The sequence below is a fragment of the Epithele typhae genome (assembly GCF_022376455.1).
Source record: "Epithele typhae strain CBS 203.58 chromosome Unknown BXZ73scaffold_77, whole genome shotgun sequence".
NCBI classification, from domain to species: Eukaryota; Fungi; Basidiomycota; class Agaricomycetes; order Polyporales; family Epitheliaceae; genus Epithele; species Epithele typhae.
In genome coordinates this window covers 48,299-69,233 of record NW_025954268.1, presented here as the reverse complement: position 1 = coordinate 69,233, position 20,935 = coordinate 48,299, and the positions used below count along the sequence as shown (strand labels likewise).

At 55.4% G+C, this 20,935-nt stretch overlaps 5 protein-coding genes across 5 annotated transcripts; 4 read left to right on the top strand and 1 right to left on the bottom strand.

The window, feature by feature from the left end:
• Positions 1 to 6,847: 6,847 nt before the first annotated feature.
• On the top strand, positions 6,848 to 7,447 carry BXZ73DRAFT_106115 (uncharacterized protein; the record flags this gene model as incomplete). Its single annotated transcript, XM_048016505.1, has 5 exons — positions 6,848 to 6,868; positions 6,922 to 6,960; positions 7,034 to 7,153; positions 7,217 to 7,290; positions 7,342 to 7,447. The coding sequence occupies 5 exons, from the start codon at positions 6,848 to 6,850 to the stop codon at positions 7,445 to 7,447; spliced, it is 360 nt and encodes a 119-aa protein (XP_047873012.1).
• Positions 7,448 to 9,199: 1,752 nt separating this feature from the next.
• On the top strand, positions 9,200 to 10,419 carry BXZ73DRAFT_81297 (uncharacterized protein; the record flags this gene model as incomplete). The annotated part of the gene is made up of 4 exons (XM_048023478.1): positions 9,200 to 9,205; positions 9,260 to 9,283; positions 9,337 to 9,941; positions 10,095 to 10,419. The coding sequence occupies 4 exons, from the start codon at positions 9,200 to 9,202 to the stop codon at positions 10,417 to 10,419; spliced, it is 960 nt and encodes a 319-aa protein (XP_047873011.1).
• Positions 10,420 to 11,042: 623 nt separating this feature from the next.
• Positions 11,043 to 12,297, bottom strand: BXZ73DRAFT_81296 (uncharacterized protein; the record flags this gene model as incomplete). The annotated part of the gene is made up of 4 exons (XM_048023477.1): positions 11,043 to 11,420; positions 11,478 to 12,155; positions 12,208 to 12,231; positions 12,292 to 12,297. The coding sequence occupies 4 exons, from the start codon at positions 12,295 to 12,297 to the stop codon at positions 11,043 to 11,045; spliced, it is 1,086 nt and encodes a 361-aa protein (XP_047873010.1).
• Positions 12,298 to 14,064: 1,767 nt separating this feature from the next.
• On the top strand, positions 14,065 to 15,659 carry BXZ73DRAFT_54230 (WD40-repeat-containing domain protein; the record flags this gene model as incomplete). Its single annotated transcript, XM_048021136.1, has 6 exons — positions 14,065 to 14,337; positions 14,387 to 14,510; positions 14,562 to 14,727; positions 14,783 to 14,839; positions 14,892 to 15,145; positions 15,253 to 15,659. 6 exons carry the CDS (start codon positions 14,065 to 14,067, stop codon positions 15,657 to 15,659), a joined length of 1,281 nt encoding a protein of 426 aa, XP_047873009.1.
• Positions 15,660 to 19,721: 4,062 nt separating this feature from the next.
• BXZ73DRAFT_54219 (uncharacterized protein) lies at positions 19,722 to 20,279 on the top strand (the record flags this gene model as incomplete). Its single annotated transcript, XM_048021132.1, has 1 exon — positions 19,722 to 20,279. A coding segment is annotated over one exon (558 nt), but the record flags the coding sequence as incomplete, so codon positions are not given.
• Between the last annotated feature and the right edge of the window lie 656 nt (positions 20,280 to 20,935).

Sequence of the window (20,935 nt, the reverse complement as noted above, 5' to 3'; positions counted from 1 at the left end):
GACGGGATGGGGATGCAAAAGAATATGGATACGAAGCGGGCAGGACAGAGGGCAGCGGATGCACCTGAACAGCATGCTTGAGAAGACGAGGCACCTCATAGAGTGTCGGAAAAGGAACTCCGTGGCGCGATGTTGATGTTTGACGACTGGATGGCAGACGGGCGTGAGCAGAGCAAGCGAGATAAATGGGTGGACGTACGGATCCAGAAGCACGCAGCGCGCTAATGACGTTCGCCGAGCACCCGAGTGGGAGCTCCGCGATGTGACCTCGATCACTAGTGGGCCGCCGATTGATGGAAGGGAGTGCGACGCACGAGAAGCGATGAGAGGTAGGAGGTAGGAGTGAGGAGACCGGTGTAGGACTCCGAGACGAAGTCCCGGGACCAACGTACCGGAAACGTGTGTCACGCACCCGCAAAGTCCCTATAAAGGATCGTAGAGGTAGAGGTGCTCCTCAGAGCCATCTTCGTGTCTGACTGTTGGAGTTTGGAGAGGAACAGGACACAGATGAAGGGCGTGAGCGAAGAGTAAGTAGGAGGACAAGGTGGGCGCACCAGAACACAGCACTACAGGTCGGCGCAGTATCGCCACATAGTATCTGAGCAGACGCTCTGCGGTACAGTCTTGGCATATTGCAGTTGAATGTGGAACGCGAGCAGGAAGCGGAAGAAGTAAATGAGTCGAGAGTGGGCGGTAGAAAAGGCGTGGGCGTACCAAAACACTACGCTCTGCGCCAACGCAGTATCCCGCAAAGTGTCCGAACAGATTATTCATGGTGCGGTCTTGGCGTGCGATAGTTTAACAGCGGAGAAAAGTGGCATTCGAAAGAAGGAATTGAGCGGAGAGTTAGAGGGAGTGACGGGCGGACGTACCGAGATCGCGCGCCTTGCGCTTCAAACAGCTCCATAGATGACCCAGTGCATGCTCTCCGGAAATTTCTTGATGTCCGAATATCGGTAGGGGATAGGAGCGGAACGGAAAAAAGGCATGGGTGAGGAGTGGGCGGGATCGGGGGAGACAGGGCTTGGGCGCCGAAGAAGCGTGCTCTGCACTAGTGTACCACGTCGTAGAGCATCCGAGTGGACACCCCATGCCATTTTATTCATCGTTGGCTATTTGTGGGCCGCAGGCAGAGTGACGCGGAGGAAGGATATGAGTAGAGAGTGCGCGGGGAAGAAGATGCGGGCGCACCCATACGGCGGGCTCTTTGTGGGCGCAATGATCCGCTGGGGATCCAACAGGTGTCTCGTTGCGCGGTCTTGACATTTGCTGGTTGGATAGCGGGAAGGCGCGACATGCAGAAGAAGATGGTGAGAAGAGGGTGGCAGGAGACACGAAGTGGGCGCACCGAGTCAAAACGTTGCGGTCCGATAGAGTAATCCGGACAGTATCTGAGCAGATCCTAGCTTCCACGACTTGTACACTTCACTAGTGCTTCATAAAATGGAACGCGAAACAAAAAAGGGCGTAAGCGGACAGTAGACGGGAGAGACGGCGCGGACGCACCAGAACAGGGCGCTCTGCACTAGTATGACACCGCAAGGATTATCCGAGTTGGGATCCTATGCAATGATCTTCACGGTTGAGTGTCCACAAATGGAGGAGAACGCGGAGGAGAAGTGGGGGGTGAGCGGAGGATGTGAACGGGAGACGGGAACAACATACAGACATAGTCAGCTCCGCATCGTCGAAAATGACTCGATTTCAAGCCCTCCAAGTGCGGTCTTGATCTACGGTGAACGGAGAGAACACTGGGGTGGACCACGGAAGAAGGACGTGAGATAAGAGTGAGCAGGAGGATGGAACGGACATACGAAGCGATGCGCGTTGAACAGTCCACGTACAGAGGTTCCAACAGAAGACTCCGAAAACAAGATTTATGACAAAATCTTGATTTGTGGGTTTTGGTAAAGGGGCGAGGGCAGGATGCGCAAGAAAAACATGATCAAAGCGGCTGGTAGAGACGTCGAGGCGGGCGGACGAGAATCTGAGCGCGCTTCGAGGTCACGTGACCCTTTGGCACCCTCTGTGTCTGAGCGCATTTGTATCGCGCCATCCTGAGGCCTGAGTCCTGAGTCTTGATCACGGTTATATGAAAGCAGGAGCAGCGCGCACGTACTAATCGTTGGGGCTGCAACACAATTGGGTTCCGGACCGCTACATTAGAGTACAGTAACATTAGTCGATACCGATGCCGTATGGATACAGAGAGTAACTAGCGCTTCTAAGTTCTGAGAGATGAAATGAAACACAACGTACATATCTACTGTACAGGCTCACTTTCCGTACACCCCCACTGACCACGATGCTCGCGCTCCCAAAGCCGCGTGCACCTGGGGGAATCCTCCTCAGTACCGTCTCTCAGGATGAGTACAATGCAAACGAGAGAAGGGTGGGGAACAGGACGGTTGCTGGTGCCTTCTGCCCAGCCCATGACGACGTCCCCCTGCGGCGTCTGCCTGGTGCCAATTCGAGCGCAAGTGGAAATTTCCAAAAACCACAACTGTGGAAGACGAAGAAGAGTCTTGTGCCATTCCTCCACATCTTTCCACGGGCGGCGTGCGCTCGGTCCAAGACGCTGTGAAGTCTGAGGTGAGCAGCAGTAACGACGCGCGATGCGAAGAACGTACTCCATCCCTAGATTTCTCGTGAAGCTTCAGCTTCTCCAAGTTCCGCATCCCGTTGCACACTTGAGTGAGAATGTCGAGGTCATGAGAGTAGAAGTCGAGAACGAGAGAGGTGAGGGGGCTGGACGAAAGGCGTCTTAAGGCGGGGTACAGAGTTGAACCGACGCGAGTCAATCGCACTCTGGCCACGCCCACACGGGAGCTCTTGATTGCAGCTGAGCAGCGCGCAGGACACACTAGCTCGAGGACGTTTTTGAAGGACGAGTCACTGCGGTTCAAAGGGCAGGTGCGGGCGCGGCCACAGACATCGAGAGATAGATACTTGATGGTACTGGAATGGGCGGCGAGGAAACTGACCAAGGCGCGGTGCGGAAGATTGGTGGCGAAGGTGGTGAGGGCGTAGAAGAAGACATCCTTCAATATCGTCGGAGGTGATGGAAGCGGGACGTGCAAGACCAAAGTGCGAATGGAAAAGCAGGGCCTGAGCACTTCCCGAAGCAGCCGGGCGGGATATCCCACTTCCTGAGGGGGTAGCTGGATAAGAATGTCCTCCAGAAGGAAGCGAAGCGAGTGGTGTTCGGCGATTGCGACGGAAAAGGCTTCGAGTCCCCGAGAGGTTCTGAGGGTCAAAGGGCCCTAAGGAAGGATAGTCAGCACCGTAGGCTTCGCAGCCTTGTTGGAGTGAACGTACCGAGTGCTTATAGTCACGAAGAACCTATGAGATAGGGAGTAAGCTCGCAAGTCCACGTTCATGTTCTCGCGTGAACGAAGCTCACCGATGCAATAGCAACCTTGGCCTCGCTCCGCGTGGGGGTCTTGATACATTTATCCCAGAAGGTCATAGCCGGATAGGACGATTGAGGAGGTAGATGAGAAGTATTAGGTGTAAAGGAATGATTCGGATGGCGGATCTGGCGAGATTTAATCTGGCGAAGATGATGGGGTATGAGGGGATGATTTAGAGGAAGGAAGGGCGGCGTAGAACGGCACAGACAGAAGTCGGCGGTGAGGGGGTGTGTAAGTACTAAGCGCACACAGTCCGCACGGTATACATATGACCACGCATCTATGCATGGCCTTTCACCGTTGTTCCTTTCACGCCACTCGCGGTTCTCTCTCTCTTTCTCTTTTGTAAAATCGCAATGGGGCCCCCTAGCACCAAAAACTCGGCTCCACTGATAAAGCAGCCTCCGTAAGTACCATTTGACGACCCTGAATACCTTTCTGACTGGTTTTATCAGAAACTCTGTCGTCAACGCTGTTAAAGAGGAGCTAGACGATTTTGAGGATTCGTTGCGCAGCATCAAAGACAAAAGGCAAGTTGCCTTGGAAAAAAGATCGGTAAGGACACCTTCACATTCGTCAATGGTGCCTGAAGATGGTAACGGCATCGTTCGAAGATCACCCTTCGCGTGGGTAGTCTGGAAACCGACGCTGTTCGTCTCCGAGAAGATTCCATCGCTCGACTGAAACACATCCAGCAGATGCTGAAGTGTAAGCGCTTTGCACTGACAAGGCTCGTTTCGAAGGCTGATTACGTTACGGTTTTACAGCCAGTGGCTTAGAAATGAGCACTGCAGTATCGTCTGCCGCTTCCGATCTAGCGGAACTTCGGGTGCAGCTTCAGCAGACATCAGCAAGACTTGATGCGCTCAGCGAGGAGGTTCAACATCTGCGAGCTGCAGCAGAGTCGGAAGTGAATCAGCGTTACAGCACCAGATTGTGGGCTATAGGTCAGAATATACTGGGCCCTTTATCCAGCCTTCCACCCCGTGGTTGGCGCGTGCTGCGTATGCAGATTGAGGTTAGTAGTAAGTTCTTGTTTCCTTCTAGCCTGTGCCAAAATATCTCTCTAGCACTTCGTCATCCAAATGGCTGGCTGGGCTGCGCAAGTCAGACTTAAAATTGCTCAACAGGCGAGCCACTTTTAAACTTCTATGCCCAGCGATGGTCTAACTCGCCTGGCATGGATACAGATTCCATTTCAAAGGACGCTCCCAGCCGTCATAGCATGTACCAGCCACTTAAGTTCGTTGATCCATGTGGAGACCGTCTTTCAGTTCATCACACAAATCCTGGTCACCTTGCTTCTCAACCTCATATACAAACAACTGTACTATTCCAGCGAGCTTCATGCATCCGACGACGAGTTCCCTCTATGGAATTCATTCTAATAGATATCTATTTCAACGGTTCTTACTTGATGAGCGGGATGTCCCTAGAAGAAGGATCCGACAGAGGCGGCTCCCTGCTTCACAGCAAGGATGCCATGGGGCAGGCAAAGGCGGCGCGTAGCTCCGGGTTTAACGACACCGAGTGCGCGCCAGTAGCGCAGTAGCGCGCGACGCGTATCTGTGAGGGTTGCACAAGGTCGCGTGCGATCCGGGGAACCCCAGAAGCAATGCTCGTACAGCGGTAGTCGGAGGCTGTCTTCACCATGCACTGGCATCCTCATGCAGACCGTGGTTCACGGCGTCGAGATCGCGAAGGACAACGGTGGGGGCACACCTCGGACAGGAATACAGGCATAAGAGGCGCATCGATGAAGATGTCCGTCTAGAAGTATATCCCTGCTACGCGTGAACATCCTCGACAAGAAAACAGCTCACGGTGCACAGATCGCGAGGGACGGTGAGCGAGTGGCACAACAACAGCTACCGCACGGTCAAAAAGATCCTGTTCGAGAGCTGCAATGAGCGGATCGCTTGTTCGCCGTGCTCGCATCAAGTGAAAGAATACCCCCGCTTTTCTCCGGCATACTTGACGAGATAGCAGCCCACGGCGCGCAGATCGCGAGGCACCGCGAGTGAGTGGCGCGAGAGTAGCTACCACGCCCAATACTAGCTGCCGCGCTGTGAGTGGGTCCGCCGCTGAAGCTGCGACGCGTGGTTCATTCGTTGTCTCGACATTATGACGAAGGCGTTTTTCGCTGCGCGCCGGTGCCCTCAGCAAAGCAGCGCCGACGACTCATTGCGGAGGGGGTCGCGAGGGTAGCTACCCCGCCCTCAAAAGATCCAGCGCACTACAAGAAGTAGGTCACCTACTGCTCTCGCAGCACATACAGCACAGCGCCCGTCATGCGCCTGCATCCTCGACGAGGCAGGACCTCAAGGCGCGGGGCTCCTGAGGGCGTGGGATGCTAGCGGCGTTATCAGAGGAGCTACCACATCCTCGAAGAGTTCTGGGCCGGAGCGATGACGAGCGCTGCCATCGCAACATACGGGGCAGCTCCTAATATGCGCTGATGCCCTTGAAAAGGCAGCAGCTCACACTAGAGAGCGCTTGGTACAAGGATGAATGAAAGATGCTTACTACCCAGTCGCTGTTGAACGGAGGTCACGAGTCGGAGCTCTTTCGGACCCAGCCTCGAGGTCGTGGATAAACCACTACATTAGCGGTGCCACCTGAATGAAAAAGAATAGGTGAGATAGGAGTCGAGAAGTTCAGGCAGAAACAGGGCCGAGGCGACGTACTCTACGTTCGTCCATGCGCGTGGCTGAAGAGAAAGACGCGGTTTTAGCGCCGTCCGGAGCTACGTCCCGGCGGCCTTCCTTGCCGGCCCCGAGAAAGTCGGAGGCTCGGTACGTCCAGCGTGTATGTATCGCAGTATGTAGTTAGTTGTAACATTCATGCAAGAGGTGATATTAAAAATCAAGGAAGACATAGCCAAACTGCCTCCCGTCTATGGGAGGAGAGTTAAAAAAGAACTCGTCGGTCGGGACTCGAACGCGTGGCCTACAGAAGGATCACACCACAGCTCTTACCGTTGCTCCATGCGGTCTTGGTATAGGGAGGACATTAATGCTTTATATAAATTGTTTTGGTCGGGCAACTGCGATCGACACGCGCGTTTGTTTCGATCTCATCCCGACTTTCTCGGAGTCGCGTCGAACACGTCGAAACGCGCGCCTTCATACAGCGTCTCGCCTCCGTGGCTCCTCTAATCCCTCAAGGCCTCACTCTCACTCTCCTGTCCTCTCAATCTCGTCCCAGCTTTCTCGGACTCGCCTCGCACGCGAGCCTTCCCTCTTCTCTCGCGCGCGCCTTCCGTCCGCTCGCGCGCCTTCCGTCCACTCACGCGCGCGCGCCTTCCGTCCACTCACGCGAGCGCCTTCTTCCTCATTCACCTCCGTCGCTCCTCCTCCACATCTCTCGCTCTCACTCCCCTACCATATACTATCTCACTCCCTGCTGATATACCTCCTTCCGATATGCCTCCCATGGCTCAAGAACATCGGGATGTTCGTTTCCCTCGTTCATTCATCCATTACGCCCTTCTGACCTTGATTGACAGTTCCTGCTTGTCATCCTGCGTGGACCTGTGGACGGAGATGTCGCCAGCAAGGACCTCATCGAGGCGAGCACTCTACTTTTGTTTCAATGAAGTGCGGCTGATTTCAGCGCAGGCGCTGCGAGACGGTCTCGGCGCTCGCATCATCGAGAACGCCCATAACATCAGCGCGAAGTTCAGCCCTGGCGAATGTCGTTTCGACATCGAGGAAGTCAACATCGTCAACTTTCATAAGGTACGTCGCTTTCGCCGAGATTCTGTGGCATTCTTCTGTACCTAACATGCGCGACACGGGCAGGCCCACGGCGGCAGCGGGTCCAGGAACAAGAAGGCCAGAAGGCCGAATCAGATCGCTCGCCATGTTGCTCGCAGGTGTGTGGATTTGGTTCTCCTTCTTCGTTGCTCCCTAATGCTCTATTGTAGCCAGGGCTGCGAAGTCGCCGACCTCATTGGACTGAGGAACCATCCCTTGGGGTGGGATGGCCCTGCGTGGACCGCTCTCTGCGCCCGTGACTGGTCTCCGGTGTAGGTATGATTCGAAGTAGGTTATGCCTGCCAGGAATGTGGCCATGAATTTGCTAGATCGTAGTGTACAGAACGCGAAGAAGGTAGTATGAGTTTGTTCTTTGCGTTGACACTGAACAGTTCAGGTATCCCGCGTGCGTAGCTAAGCTGTAGTACCGTAATAGGTGCATTGGTAGCTGTACTAAGCGATGATACTTGTAATTACCGACTTGTCACGTTCCATGAATATATTTCGTTGACCCCACTGACTCACGTTTTGTCGTATGACTGTGTTCCGCATGAACCGCGGTCGCGGGACATACACGCAACGCGAACGAGAAGCAGGACCGGGATTTAGGGCACTGCGCGTTTTTGCGAGGCGCATGTTCTCGAAGGACGTGTCTCGGTGTGCGAGTGCTCGGCGTCACTGTCGTGCTTGCCCTGTTCCTCGCAGGCGAGAGAGAGAGAGAGAGAGAGATATAAATCATCTACGCTATATCAAGAGAGAGAGAGAGAGAGCCGCTTCCGCGCCGCCGCGGTCTCCCCGGCACACGGCCCGTGGAGAGCCTCTTCCCCGGGCACCGCCACCCCCAGATGCCTGAGAGATATTGAATCTTGATCATGGGCTCGGTTCGGGTGCCTGTGAACCGGGTGCCTGAGGACGCCATGACGTCATCAGCGTCTTGAACTGTCTCCCGCATCTGTCGTCCGAGACGCGAGTCGCGCCCGCCGTGACGAGCTGGAGCCATATCTCGCCATGGCGGGCGCAACTCGGAGGACGTAGAAAAGAACGACGCGCTTCTCGCGACGCTTGCGAGCATCGGAGTGAAGCCGAGGCTGGGGAGGAGAGAGCAGAGGACGAGGGCTCACGCAAGGCTCACACGGTGATTCGGCGGGCATGCGGCGGGGCTACCATGGAGCAGCGTGTCTCATGAGTTCTACCATCATATTCTTGGCCCACACACAAGTATTTAGTACCTCAGTAGTGGCTGGCTCGCATGAGAACTGACCTACTCGTTGGCGTCATGAAAAACGTGGAGCGGAAGCTGGTAGTAGCGGGGCGCGCGGCATCACGTGCTTGACACGCACGCCAGATAGATCTAGATCAGAGAGCCCGCGCACAAAGCCTGAGCCCTGCACAAAGAAGCTCCAGCTCGTCGCGCCTCGGCCGCCGCGCGCCTGGGAAGCCCCCTCGCGGCCTCTCGCGCACAGTCCGTCCCCTCCCCCACAGCCGTCTGTGTGCTCGAGAAGCTCCAGCTCGTCACGCCCATGTCCACCCCCTGTCCCATGGCCGTCTGCGTGCCCGAGAAGCTCCGGCTTGTCGCACGTCGGCGGTGCGCGTCCCCGCGTGCCTGGGAAGCCCCCTCTTCACAATCTTACAGTGCGTCGGACGTCTTTCTATCCCTTCCGTCTCTTCTCTCTTGAAATACCATCCTTGCTTCAGATGTTTGGTCGTTCGATATCTGGCATTCTGCCGCCTATACACGATAGTTGCCTTTAAAGACACTAAAGGGGTTCAAAGAACACAATGCCCACCATTTCACATATCTATTCCTTTGTCCAATCGAAGACTTCCTCCTTTTCATAGTCACAGGCATTGCGTTTGAGCCTCATCTAAGACCTATAATGGTGCAGGCCCTCCTCTCTGACAGCCCCACCGTACATCTCCATCGCAGCCATATATCGCCGTTGCAACCTCGACTCAGCTATCTCCTCCAACCGACCGTCTACTCCACCACCTTCCCACTCCATCTTCATCATCGTTCCAGTATCGATCATGGACGTGAGTGTGCCAATTTAACGTTTCAGATTGGACCTGATTGTGATATTTTTACAGCGCAGGTTGGCTATCATTCACAGGGTACGTTTCCGTCACACCTACAACATTACGCATGGAGCGCTGATTCTTCTCAGGTTATTCTATGCGTCGATGCCCCTGAGGAGGTGCAGAACCACATCGACCTTATCAACGCCACCCCAGACTTGGTACTTCCACGCTACGCTCAGGTGTACTTGCGCTGGGAGCGGGGCGTCGAAGCGTCGAACGAAGAGCTGCTGCAGCTGCGCCAGCTGCTTCGCATGGTATCGGTCTGGCCCACCGTGCACAAGCTGAGCCTCGACCTCCCGAAGAACACTCCCCCAGACGTGCTTAAGGGCATTGTCTTTCGCGGCGTCAAACAGCTCATCTACGACGGCCCCGCATCCACAGTCTATTATTTCTTGCGTCAGAATCCCTCCATCACCACCCTCACCCTCTTCTGTCCACCCATCGACGCCCCTACCATTTTTGGTATCGCAAGGTTTCCTTCAATTCCATTCCGCCATGCTCCCCTCCTCGACAACATCACGACTCTTGCTTGCCCCGTCGGATGCCTCAAGGGGCTGTCGTTCCCACTCTTCCGACTCGAGGTTCTATACTTGGAGCTGAAGGACGCCGCCGGCATCCCGGTCTCTCGTACCCGTGTTGCTCGCACCCTGCGGGACCTCTCTCCGAAGATATTCCCTCGCGTGAACTTTCTGTACGTTCACATGGGTCCTGGCGATCGCCGACTCGTGAAAGAGATTCCAAGACTCTTTCCCAAGATCCACAGCCTGTGCCTGATCTACGCTGGCAGAACTCCTGTAAGCTCGCTCTCCATTCTCCCAAACGTCACTAACGTCGTTTCTTGCAGCCCTTCCCACTCTCCCGGGGAGTTGAACGTCTCGCCATCGCTCGGCAATCCCCGTGGGGTGATGGGCGTCGGTGGCAGCAGGCATTGCGCAAGCTGGAGCTTTTGGAATGCCTGCTCGTCTGCACCACCTCTCCCCTCTTCGTGGACGCCCCCATCGGAGACATGCGGGCTGAAAGGAAAGTTGTACGCCGCTGGACCGGGGTCTCGATCAGATCTCCTCACCCCTCCCTTTACCATATTCTCTTGGCGTATTCTGTGGAGTGCGGTTACTCTCCTGGCATCATGTCGCGGTGGGGTCCTAGTGCTACGACGGCGAAGTGGGTGAGGGCCGGGGTCGTAGCCGTAAACGAGGACGAGGTGCAGCGTATTATAGATCGCTTGCAATATTCCAATGTACTGTAGATAGACGTGCAGAGTCTTTACACATCGTCTCAATGATTTCTTACGCTGATCTCGCTGCAGTGTGACCAGATGTATGGAATTTGGCTAGCACGGCGACTTGGCAGCGCGCCACGGCGTTGGCAGTCGATTAGCTCCAATAGCGCAGCCCACCGCGCGACGCGGTGCCACCCCCGCGCGCTCGGTCACACAGCTTATGTTTCCAAAAGCGTCGTCACCAAGCCAGTGTGACGGACGATATTTGAAGGTACTTGTGGCCCAGCGTGACGAGACGGTAAATGTCCGTCAACACGCGGTAAATCTCTAAAGAGAAGTAGCTGCCGCATAGGACGCGCCACACTGTGGAAGATGCGCGCGAACAATGATCGATGATCGCGCGCGTCAACGGCCTCCCAGTGCTGGGCGCTCCGAGTATGGTCGGTGCCACAGTGTCGAATACGAGAGGGGCCGGACACACAATTTATCGTGCCGGTTCACTCCGATCACCGTACATGTATAATATCGTTGTTCCAGCCGCATTACAGCAAGCAGTAATGATGTACATAGGATTCAAGGCATCTCCCAATAGCCCGCCATGATGGACCTATTCACCATCTCACCGCCACGGACAACGTTCACTCGCTTCCAACCCCCCAAACTCCCATCCTCCGATTTCCAGAACGACGCTATCTCCGGTGGAGAGCCTGCCCACGATGGGTATGCGGCGACGATACAGCGAAGAGCGGGGTGAGGAACTTGCATAGCCCCTCCCGCCCAGTGATGCACAAGGAACTCTTCAGCGAGGCGATCTCCGAGGGGGTGAGGCTCCAGCAGGAGTGAGACGGTGGCGAGGGTGAAGGTTTGGAGGGAGGGAAGGGTGAGGAGGATGTGATACCACTCGTCATTGAAGGCGTCCCAGGCCCTGGGGCCATCAACGCTCTGTCTGGCCTGTGTGCGCAAGTAAAGTGAGCAGAGATCGCAAGCGTTAGAAACTCATATACTTACATTTACAAGACAAATCTCCATGAGAGTGAGGTTCCGGAGAGCGGGGAACAGACGAGAGATCTCGCGCATTACACTCACGTCGCTCGGTGCAATCTGGATGCAGAGGTGGGTGAGCTCTGCGAAAATGGCCTTCTGCCCGCAATGAGACGCCATCTTCTGCAGATCTTCGGAGATAGTCGCTTGGCCGCTGTTGATGTCGAGGTACAGGGCTTGAAGCCTAGAGAGGGGGAAGTGAACGTCGCGGAGAAGAGCGACGGGGCAGAGGAGGCGATCCATGGTCATAAATGGCGCAATTGGTTGAAGGGAATTCGGAATGACGGGACGGTCCAGGCTCAACCAGCGAATCTGAGGATGAGCGGACAAGAAATTCTCTATGACGGCGTGAGGGGCGTTGGTGGAGAACTTTACGAGGTTGGGGAAGTCGATGTTGATAAAGACGTCGGAGGTGGCATCTTTAGGGAGGAAGAGTTGGAGGCGTTCGATGTTGTGAAGGAGACCCAGTAGACGGCGCAACAAATCCGAGGACACGCCGACCTCGGTCTTGAGGTTGATGTATGCCTGGCGAAAGCGGTCCAGGGGAACGCCCTCGGTAGCTGAGAAGTTGAGGCTCACGAAGGCCTCCGAGTGAAGGCTCACGAAGGCCTCAACTTCAGCCACCGTGTCGGCGCAGAAAAAGGTCTGTGAGAAATTCGGTAAGAAATTCTTACTCGCAGAAGAGAGACAGACGCACCTGATGGATGTCGGCGAGAATGGTCTGCGGGGATATAATTGAATCAGCTTGTGGTCGTTCAATCTCTATGTGGGAGACACTCACCTCCATGGCGTCGGACTGGGTCGGGCTGGTACATCTTCGGAAACAGACGCGGTGAGATTTTATACGCTGTCTGTGCGTGAAGAACGTGGCTGGTTCAGAAAGCGCGCTCAGTTCCTTTGTCATCGGAGTCCGAATGCAGCATACCTTTGTGAGGAGGAGGAGGAGGGAGTTCAAGGGAGCGCAACTCTCCGCCAGGTACCTTTGTGCATCGCGATACCACCGAGTGCACCTTCGTGCACAATAACACAGTGCGCGCGGGGCGCTCGTACTCCACGTGCGCGCTCTACGGGATGCAGTTTCAACCACGAGCAGTGCAGCTACGTGAGGTTGAAGCAGTCCAGAAAGGTTAAACGTCTACATTATGGTCCCGAGGACGCGCAGCGCTCTTAAGCATGGCCTCAACGTACGCCTGTGGAAGGAGGCTGGTGAGTGGCAATTCCCAAGACGAAGGCGAAACCCAAGCTTCACAACGCGGGCGGTGAGCCCCGTCCTCTGGGTACCACTGTGGCCTCCAGGCGGAGATCATCGGGCGAGCCCTGGGCCAGGTTGCAGAGGTAGAACGAACCGCGCTCACCGTGTCGTAGCTAATGTGCGCTCGCGGAGCTATATACCAAAGGCGGTCTAGGCCTGTGTCCATTGAGCGCGGCGTAGCTCTAGGCACGGGGAAGTTGTTATGACGGATGTTGACGGCGGTGAAGAGCTTCATATGGCAATTTTTGCTCGCGAGGTGTGATGCGCGGTGGGGAAGAGGTGGATGTGCGTACGAAGGTCCATAGAAAGAAGGAGGAGGTCGAGCGGGAGCAGGATCAGAGAGCGCTGCGGTTGACGGAACGCGAATGGGTAAAACTCACCGAAAACAGTCTCAAAATACTCCAAAGGTCCCTAGCGTGTGTATCATGTGCTTGCGAAGGTCTGCAGAAATTGGGGAAGAGAAGTAGGATGTCAGGGCGGAGGCGCAGGCAGGGACGGGGAGCGCGACGGTCGACGAAGTGTGAGCCGGTAAAACTCACCAAGAACGGTCTCAAAAGACTCCAATGGTCCTTCATGTATGTTTCATGCGCATGCGGAGGCTTGTAGAGAGCGGGGGGAAGAAGGAGGATGTCAGGCCGGGCGCGCAGGCGAGGACGGGGAGGGCGTCGGTCGACGAAGTGCGAGCCGGTAAAACTCACCAAGAACGGTCTAAAAAGACTCCAATGGTCCTTCGTGTACGTTTCATGCGCATGCGGAGGCTTGTAGAGAGCGGGGGGAAGAAGGAGGATGTCAGGCCGGGCGCGCAGGCGGGGACGGGGAGGGCGTCGGTCGACGAAGTGCGAGCCGATAAAACTCACCAAGAACGGTCTAAAAAGACTCCAATGGTCCTTCGTGTACGTTTCATGCGCATGCGGAGGCTTATAGAGAGCGGGGGGAAGAAGGAGGATGTCAGGCCGGGCGCGCAGGCGGGGACGGGGAGGGCGGTGGTTGACAGAACGCGATCCGGTAAAACTCACCGGAAACAGTCCTACATATTCACGCACGCGCTTGGAGGTTTTCCTGAATGGAATGTGCGTAAACCTGGAACGAAGGAAGGTAGAGCGTGGAGCGGGAGTGTGGCATAAGTATAGGCCCTTCGCCGTACGCGGAGCCTGCGCCGGCCCGAGTAACAAGCGCCGCCACGATCACGCCCTGCAGACATAATAGCACGACGCCACCGAGGATTGTAATCCACCACCACATTCACCACCCATCGTTGAGCTTCAGCCCGTGGCGTCCGACATATATACTCTGGCGGATAACATGCCGCTCCTGTACCAACCTGCCCTCACATTTCTCGACCAGCAAGGCCATTCCGACGCGGTGTCATGCGTAACTTTCAGCCACAATGGACAGTACTTAGCATCGGCAGGGATGGATTGCAAAGTTTGTATTTGGTCCTCAACAAATGGGGCACTCAAGTACGTTTTCTTCGGGAACAGTCCTGTCCTTTCGCTGCTGTGGCTCGAGCACTCGAGCACCGACCTCGTGTGTGGGATGGAAGACGGGACTCTTGCTTTTCTGCGAATATCCGATGTGAGTAGCTGCGCTATAATCATATCTATACCTTCTGACGTTCCCATAGATTCTTGTAGAGTTAGACGGGTTTGTGGCCCATGAGTATCCCGTCGAATGCCTCGCCGTCTGGGGGAAATACCTCGTCTCCGGAGCTCATAACGAGGTCAAGGTATGGAGTTACTGCAAAAAAAGTGAGCGATGTCATCATTTGAAGCATCGAATGCTGATGGAGCTTGTTGAAGAGGATTGGTTGACGAATGTTTACATCTCGCGTTGGCGCCGGGACTTTGAAGTCAAAACACCCAAACCAGATGCAGGCGAGAAGGTCGTCGTGACCTGTTTGCACTGGATGAGCACTCTCCAGCACCCCTCCGTACTGCTGGCGGTGTATAGGACCCATGGCATCGTGTAAGTTCGTGGTCGTTTGAAAACGAAGTTCACTTATGAAAATTTGCGTTCACAGAGCCTACGATGGGAAGTCAGGGAAATGCCTGCATTCTGCATCTCTCCCCGGACGAATGTACGTCTAAGCCTCTCAGTTTCTTTGCTATTTGGCTCAGGGGAGGCTATAGCACCGACGCGCATTTTAGTGCCGATGGTCGCTTTCTCGCTGTGTCGAATTCATTGACAGGCTTCGAAGTATTCCTCATGCGCCAGCCCGGAAACGTGGAGTCTCTCTTCACCGCTCATCAAGACGTCAGTGCCGGGTGCTGTCTCCCAGTCCGCTTCCTTCACCAAGGGACCGCAATTTTCGGAGGTACATCGAACGGCAAGGTCAACATCTGGAATATCTATAACCGACTCAAGCAGTCTCTGTCGTTGGGAGGTATTTGCTCCAGTTTGCATCTTTTTCTTCATTATTGGGCTCTGACTCTTATCACAGAGGGTGAATGCGTGTTTGCAATCGATGTACGTCGCTCTCTGTCGCCCCAGTCATACATACCCTCATGCCCACTACACAGAGCTTCTACGATGCCTCCACCGACAGTTTTTACATTGCTACCGGGGTATTCAACAAAAATGCAGCCTGCCGCATTATCCTTTGGAAGGCGGTGGATGTGGTTGATGCGCGTAAGTTGAATGGAGCTAGTGTCCGTCCTTTTGCACGTACTGATGAACACCCTCTAGTCGGAGATGGATCTCTCATGCCGACGCTTCCCGCACCTGAACGGACTTTCTCGGAACGAATTGTGCGAATGTTGACTTCCTTCCGGCCTTCACATATGCTAACTAAGTTGCCGCAGATCCTTCAGGGTCTTCAATGGGCCTTGATGTCGATAGGGTTGTATGGCGGCATTCGTTTTGTTTGGGACAAAGTAGTTGCGTTTAGTCGAGATTGATGCGCCGGTCATTGTCCAATGTATATGTACTGCACTGCTTCCGTGAATCTACTCACCTGCTTCCATCATGACCCACTTGCTCGTGCCGTTCATCTCCAACGCCCTTCCACAACTATGCCTAGTGCTTGTCGCCATCATCCTATCATCCTCGATATGGTCCTACGTGCTCCATCGTCGCACTCAGCAGGACAGCACGCTTTCTGTCTTCGCCCCCGCTCCAGTTTCAGGCAAAGGCGCTACAATCCTCCAATTTCCGACCGAGGATCGACCTTTTTCGGCTGCCACCCGAGTTGTCAGTAACGGCCCAACTGTGCTCAGATTTTCCACCCCTTCACGGGGTCGCGCTATACCCACAATCATGGAGTCCTATCCAACCCCAGTCGGACAACCGAGGACACCTGTGTGCGTATGCTATGCGAGGCTCTTACGACTTCACAACTAAGACGATACAACAGATTTGCCCCTGAGTTCCAACGTTCGCCCATTTCTCAGTCAGACTTTTCCAGCGACGACTGGATGCATAGCCTCCCCAATCCATCCGGCCCCTCCGCTTCGCCCAACTCCCCCAACACGACTCGTCCCCCCAAGGGTGTATTGCGCCGGCCGCAACCTACCCCAGCTACAGACCAAAACCCTTGCAATGTAGGCGCTTCGGATGCTCACTCACCTGCCACACCGGATTCTGGATCGGAGACGGAGCTCAATGCCCCATCTCGCCGTGGCAAACGGGGAGCAAGAGCTGAGGTACCCACGGCGTCGGAAGGTCCATCCGTTCCAAAGACACGATCAACCAGGTCGAAGCCCAGAGCGGGGTCAATGGGGAGGGAACGGAGCGAGGGCGTGCAGGGCGTGCAGGTGAGTACAAATCAGCTCCCTCAACGTTGTAGATGGTGTTGAGAGGACTGCATAGCTGCAGCGTCGCCAGCGAGCAATCCGGGAGAGCGATGGCGAGTTCACATACTGGTTCGAAACAACGTCGAATTCTAGATTGAAGGAGCCGCCGAGACTCAGCTCAGCGTGTGGCTTACAAGTGGGCGACATTTTTCTTCACACCTATGAGGATCGTGTCCAGATGTGGCTCAGAACCGAGGACGACGTCGGAGAAAGGGGATGGAAGAAGGTTAAGGTCGGCCATGTGAGACAAGATGGTCGCTCTTTGATCATTACGCCCACATTGGTTGCGCCGTCGTGGGTCGGTAAGGCATGGGGACAGAAGAAGGCGGCTGCGAGTAAGTTCCTATCCACTTCTTGTGTTCCCAAAGCTGACGATCTATATCGTGCAGCGAAGCACGGCAACTAGCTTTATTTGAACTTTGTCCGTATGTAGTGAACACCCCATATCGAAAGTCCGCGCTCCAACCTCAGTCCGCTATCCATCCGTGTGCGCACCACCGTCACCAGCCCCTTTCATCGTGTCTTGGCACCAGTCCAAGCTGGCGAATTCGAGCTCGCATGGGTGTGGCGCCACATGTATCGTCACAGCCCTATTCGACACGCTGGCGTCAGGAGCACGCAGATTGCGACCGTGGAGCGTCGTACCAGGCACGTAGGCTTGAGCGAGCGCACGTCCGGGAAGTTGAGAAGCAGCACAGGCAGGGCGACAGCGCTGACTTATTTAAAAGGTACGAAAGGTGGTGGAAGGCGCTCCGGAGGGGCGCACCGAGCGTAAACAGGTGGGGGATGGTGGGGATCGAAGGTGAAGTCACCCAGACGAGAGCAGTTGCTGTTGGGCTCGGAGAAGGAGTGAGCGGAAGAGAGGAAGAACGTAGGGTCTGCCGCGCGAGGAGAATGCCGACAATAGAGCCTCTGCAGCGATGTGAGCATGCGCACGAACAGAGGGCATGATAGGCAAGGAGCCGCTGCGGTCCGACTTTCTCGGGGCCGGCAAGGAAGGCCGCCGGGACGTAGCTCTGGACGGCGCTAAAACCGCGTCTTTCTCTTCAGCCACGCGCATGGACGAACGTAGAGTACGTCGCCTCGGCCCTGTTTCTGCCTGAACTTCTCGACTCCTATCTCACCTATTCTTTTTCATTCAGGTGGCACCGCTAATGTAGTGGTTTATCCACGACCTCGAGGCTGGGTCCGAAAGAGCTCCGACTCGTGACCTCCGTTCAACAGCGACTGGGTAGTAAGCATCTTTCATTCATCCTTGTACCAAGCGCTCTCTAGTGTGAGCTGCTGCCTTTTCAAGGGCATCAGCGCATATTAGGAGCTGCCCCGTATGTTGCGATGGCAGCGCTCGTCATCGCTCCGGCCCAGAACTCTTCGAGGATGTGGTAGCTCCTCTGATAACGCCGCTAGCATCCCACGCCCTCAGGAGCCCCGCGCCTTGAGGTCCTGCCTCGTCGAGGATGCAGGCGCATGACGGGCGCTGTGCTGTATGTGCTGCGAGAGCAGTAGGTGACCTACTTCTTGTAGTGCGCTGGATCTTTTGAGGGCGGGGTAGCTACCCTCGCGACCCCCTCCGCAATGAGTCGTCGGCGCTGCTTTGCTGAGGGCACCGGCGCGCAGCGAAAAACGCCTTCGTCATAATGTCGAGACAACGAATGAACCACGCGTCGCAGCTTCAGCGGCGGACCCACTCACAGCGCGGCAGCTAGTATTGGGCGTGGTAGCTACTCTCGCGCCACTCACTCGCGGTGCCTCGCGATCTGCGCGCCGTGGGCTGCTATCTCGTCAAGTATGCCGGAGAAAAGCGGGGGTATTCTTTCACTTGATGCGAGCACGGCGAACAAGCGATCCGCTCATTGCAGCTCTCGAACAGGATCTTTTTGACCGTGCGGTAGCTGTTGTTGTGCCACTCGCTCACCGTCCCTCGCGATCTGTGCACCGTGAGCTGTTTTCTTGTCGAGGATGTTCACGCGTAGCAGGGATATACTTCTAGACGGACATCTTCATCGATGCGCCTCTTATGCCTGTATTCCTGTCCGAGGTGTGGCACCTCCTCTCTCGGAGCCACTCGCCTGCCGTCATCCGCGACGTCCGCGCTGCATGCAGTGGTCTTAGCGCAGATGCCGGTGCACAGCGAATACGCTCTTCTATGCTTTGAGGTCGGGGAGCACCCTGCTCGTGATGACTCTAACGTCGAATATCTTCGGGGCTGCGGTAGCTCCTCTCGTGACACTCACATCCTGCCATCTGCCATCTGCCCACCCTCAGTCGCCGCCTCCTTGACGACAACTGCGCACCGCAGGAGCTCTCTTCTACCTTTTGCAAGGTATCGAGTATCTTTTTCATTGCCCTCATATTTTTGCCTAGAGTTTACGAGTTCCTCTGGCGCCACTTCAAGCCTGCCGCTCGTTGGGCTATTTTCATGCCCCTGCTATCAACCCATAGTAAAGAAATCTCATCCGAACACGATGCTGTCAATTTGTTTTCGGTTTTCCGTCGGATTTTGGAACGCTCCGAATGCTCTGGGTTCTCAATCAGACAAAGCCTTTTTGAAAGAACCATTATATGGTCGCTACATCTGAGCCTCTCCTCCGCTGTCAGCCGCCACTGCCTTCCTCTTCCTGACACCATTCACTGATCCGAACAGCAGTGGGAAATGTGGGTTCTCTGCTTTAGAATGTCAGAAATGCGCTTCGTTTACGTCGCCCATCTAGTCGTCACCTCCATGACCTCTAGAACCGTCAACGATCCCTTTGCGGCATCCAGATTTCTTCTACGCGAAGATTCGATGGCGTGTCTGTCCGCACCGGAAGGTAAATCGTCAATACCTCCATCATGTAGAAGTTTTGATTTAATTTGAAACCAGGGGCAACCTCAGAGCCCAAGGTTCTTCGATTCCAACAGGGAACCTCCACTCGCCTCGCGCCACCCACAAAGCACGAAACCCCCAAGCCGCACCGGCCTGTCAGCTTCCGCCGTCCAGTTGTGTTTGCTGCTGCGCTCATTGTTGTCGCCATTTGGGCGGAACTTTCCCGTTGGTGCACAATCTCCACATCCTCCCAAGGCGTCGTACTTCTCTGCCATACCAGCGCGGACGCGATCCATGCGCAAGGCCTAATCTTGGACGCCTTTCACCATCACTTCTCTGCCTCCTCCCCGCCATCTCCAACCGATTACGCTCAAGACATAGCCGGAGGGACAATTGCGTGGCAGATCACCTCCTTTTCTGCCTTCGCAGCTCCTTGGAGCTCCGCTCAGAACACCGATCCCCGAACGGTTCTTAATAGCCGTGACGCATCGCATTGCTGGGCCCCTCCCTCCCTCCCCGCCCAGATAGGTGTTCGAAGTACGCAAATGATCCACCCGACGCACATCATCATCGACACTCTGGCAACGGACCCCGAAGGACGCCTCCGGGCACCGAAGAACATGCATCTATGGGGCGCTGTAGATGGCAAGACGAACACGCAGCTCTTCGAGAACCTACCCGCTGACGCTGGCAAACCCAAAAGACCAACGATTCATAAGGACGTACGTTGGGTGCTCCTAGGGTCACCTGTTTACGACATTCACAACCGCACCCGAGCACAATCGTTTCCACTCTCCCGTGAGTTCGTGGACCTGGGGATGACTTTTGGAGTCTTCGCACTGGAGATCATGGACAATTGGGGGGCACCTCCGATGTCGACGTGCCTATCGAGTGTGTGGATTTACGGAACTCCCCCGTAGGGCTTCACTTCCCCGCTTTCCTTGTCACGCCGCTGAACGAATTGTCGCTACTTATTACAAACGTTAATACCACGATACACCACCACGCCACCTGTTCCCTTCGTGTCTGCTTCTCCCGACGATCAGCTCTCCTCCAGCCGGGATTGAGTACTTGAGTACGTCGTCGTGCGCTGATGGTCTGCCACTTTTGCCAGTTACAGCCACGTCTCTCGCATTGCCGAGTCTGCCTCTCACTTCACTCCTCTTGTTCTGCTCTTTCATCTTCTGCTGCCAAACATCCAGAACGTGGCAAAAACTCAGCCAGAACATTCCATGGGGCGTTTTGACAGCACGAAGACCGCATCAAAAAGCCCGTGCCAGAGTCATTCATGGGGTGGTCTGAAGTGCGATACATGATGTTCCAGTACGCTCGTTCCATCTCTCACTTCCACTCTGCACTCATATCATTTTTCTGCGCCCCGCTCCCGTCTCCCATCCAAACGTCCGACATGAAGATTGCGCTGTAGTTTTTCGGACCCATAGGACATCACGCGAATGCTCTGTTCCGGTGCGCCCACTTCGTGTCTCCTGCCACCCTCTTCTCACCATCTTCTTCTGCATGTCGCGCCTTCCCGCTATCCAACCAGCAAATGTCAAGACCGCGCAACGAGACACCT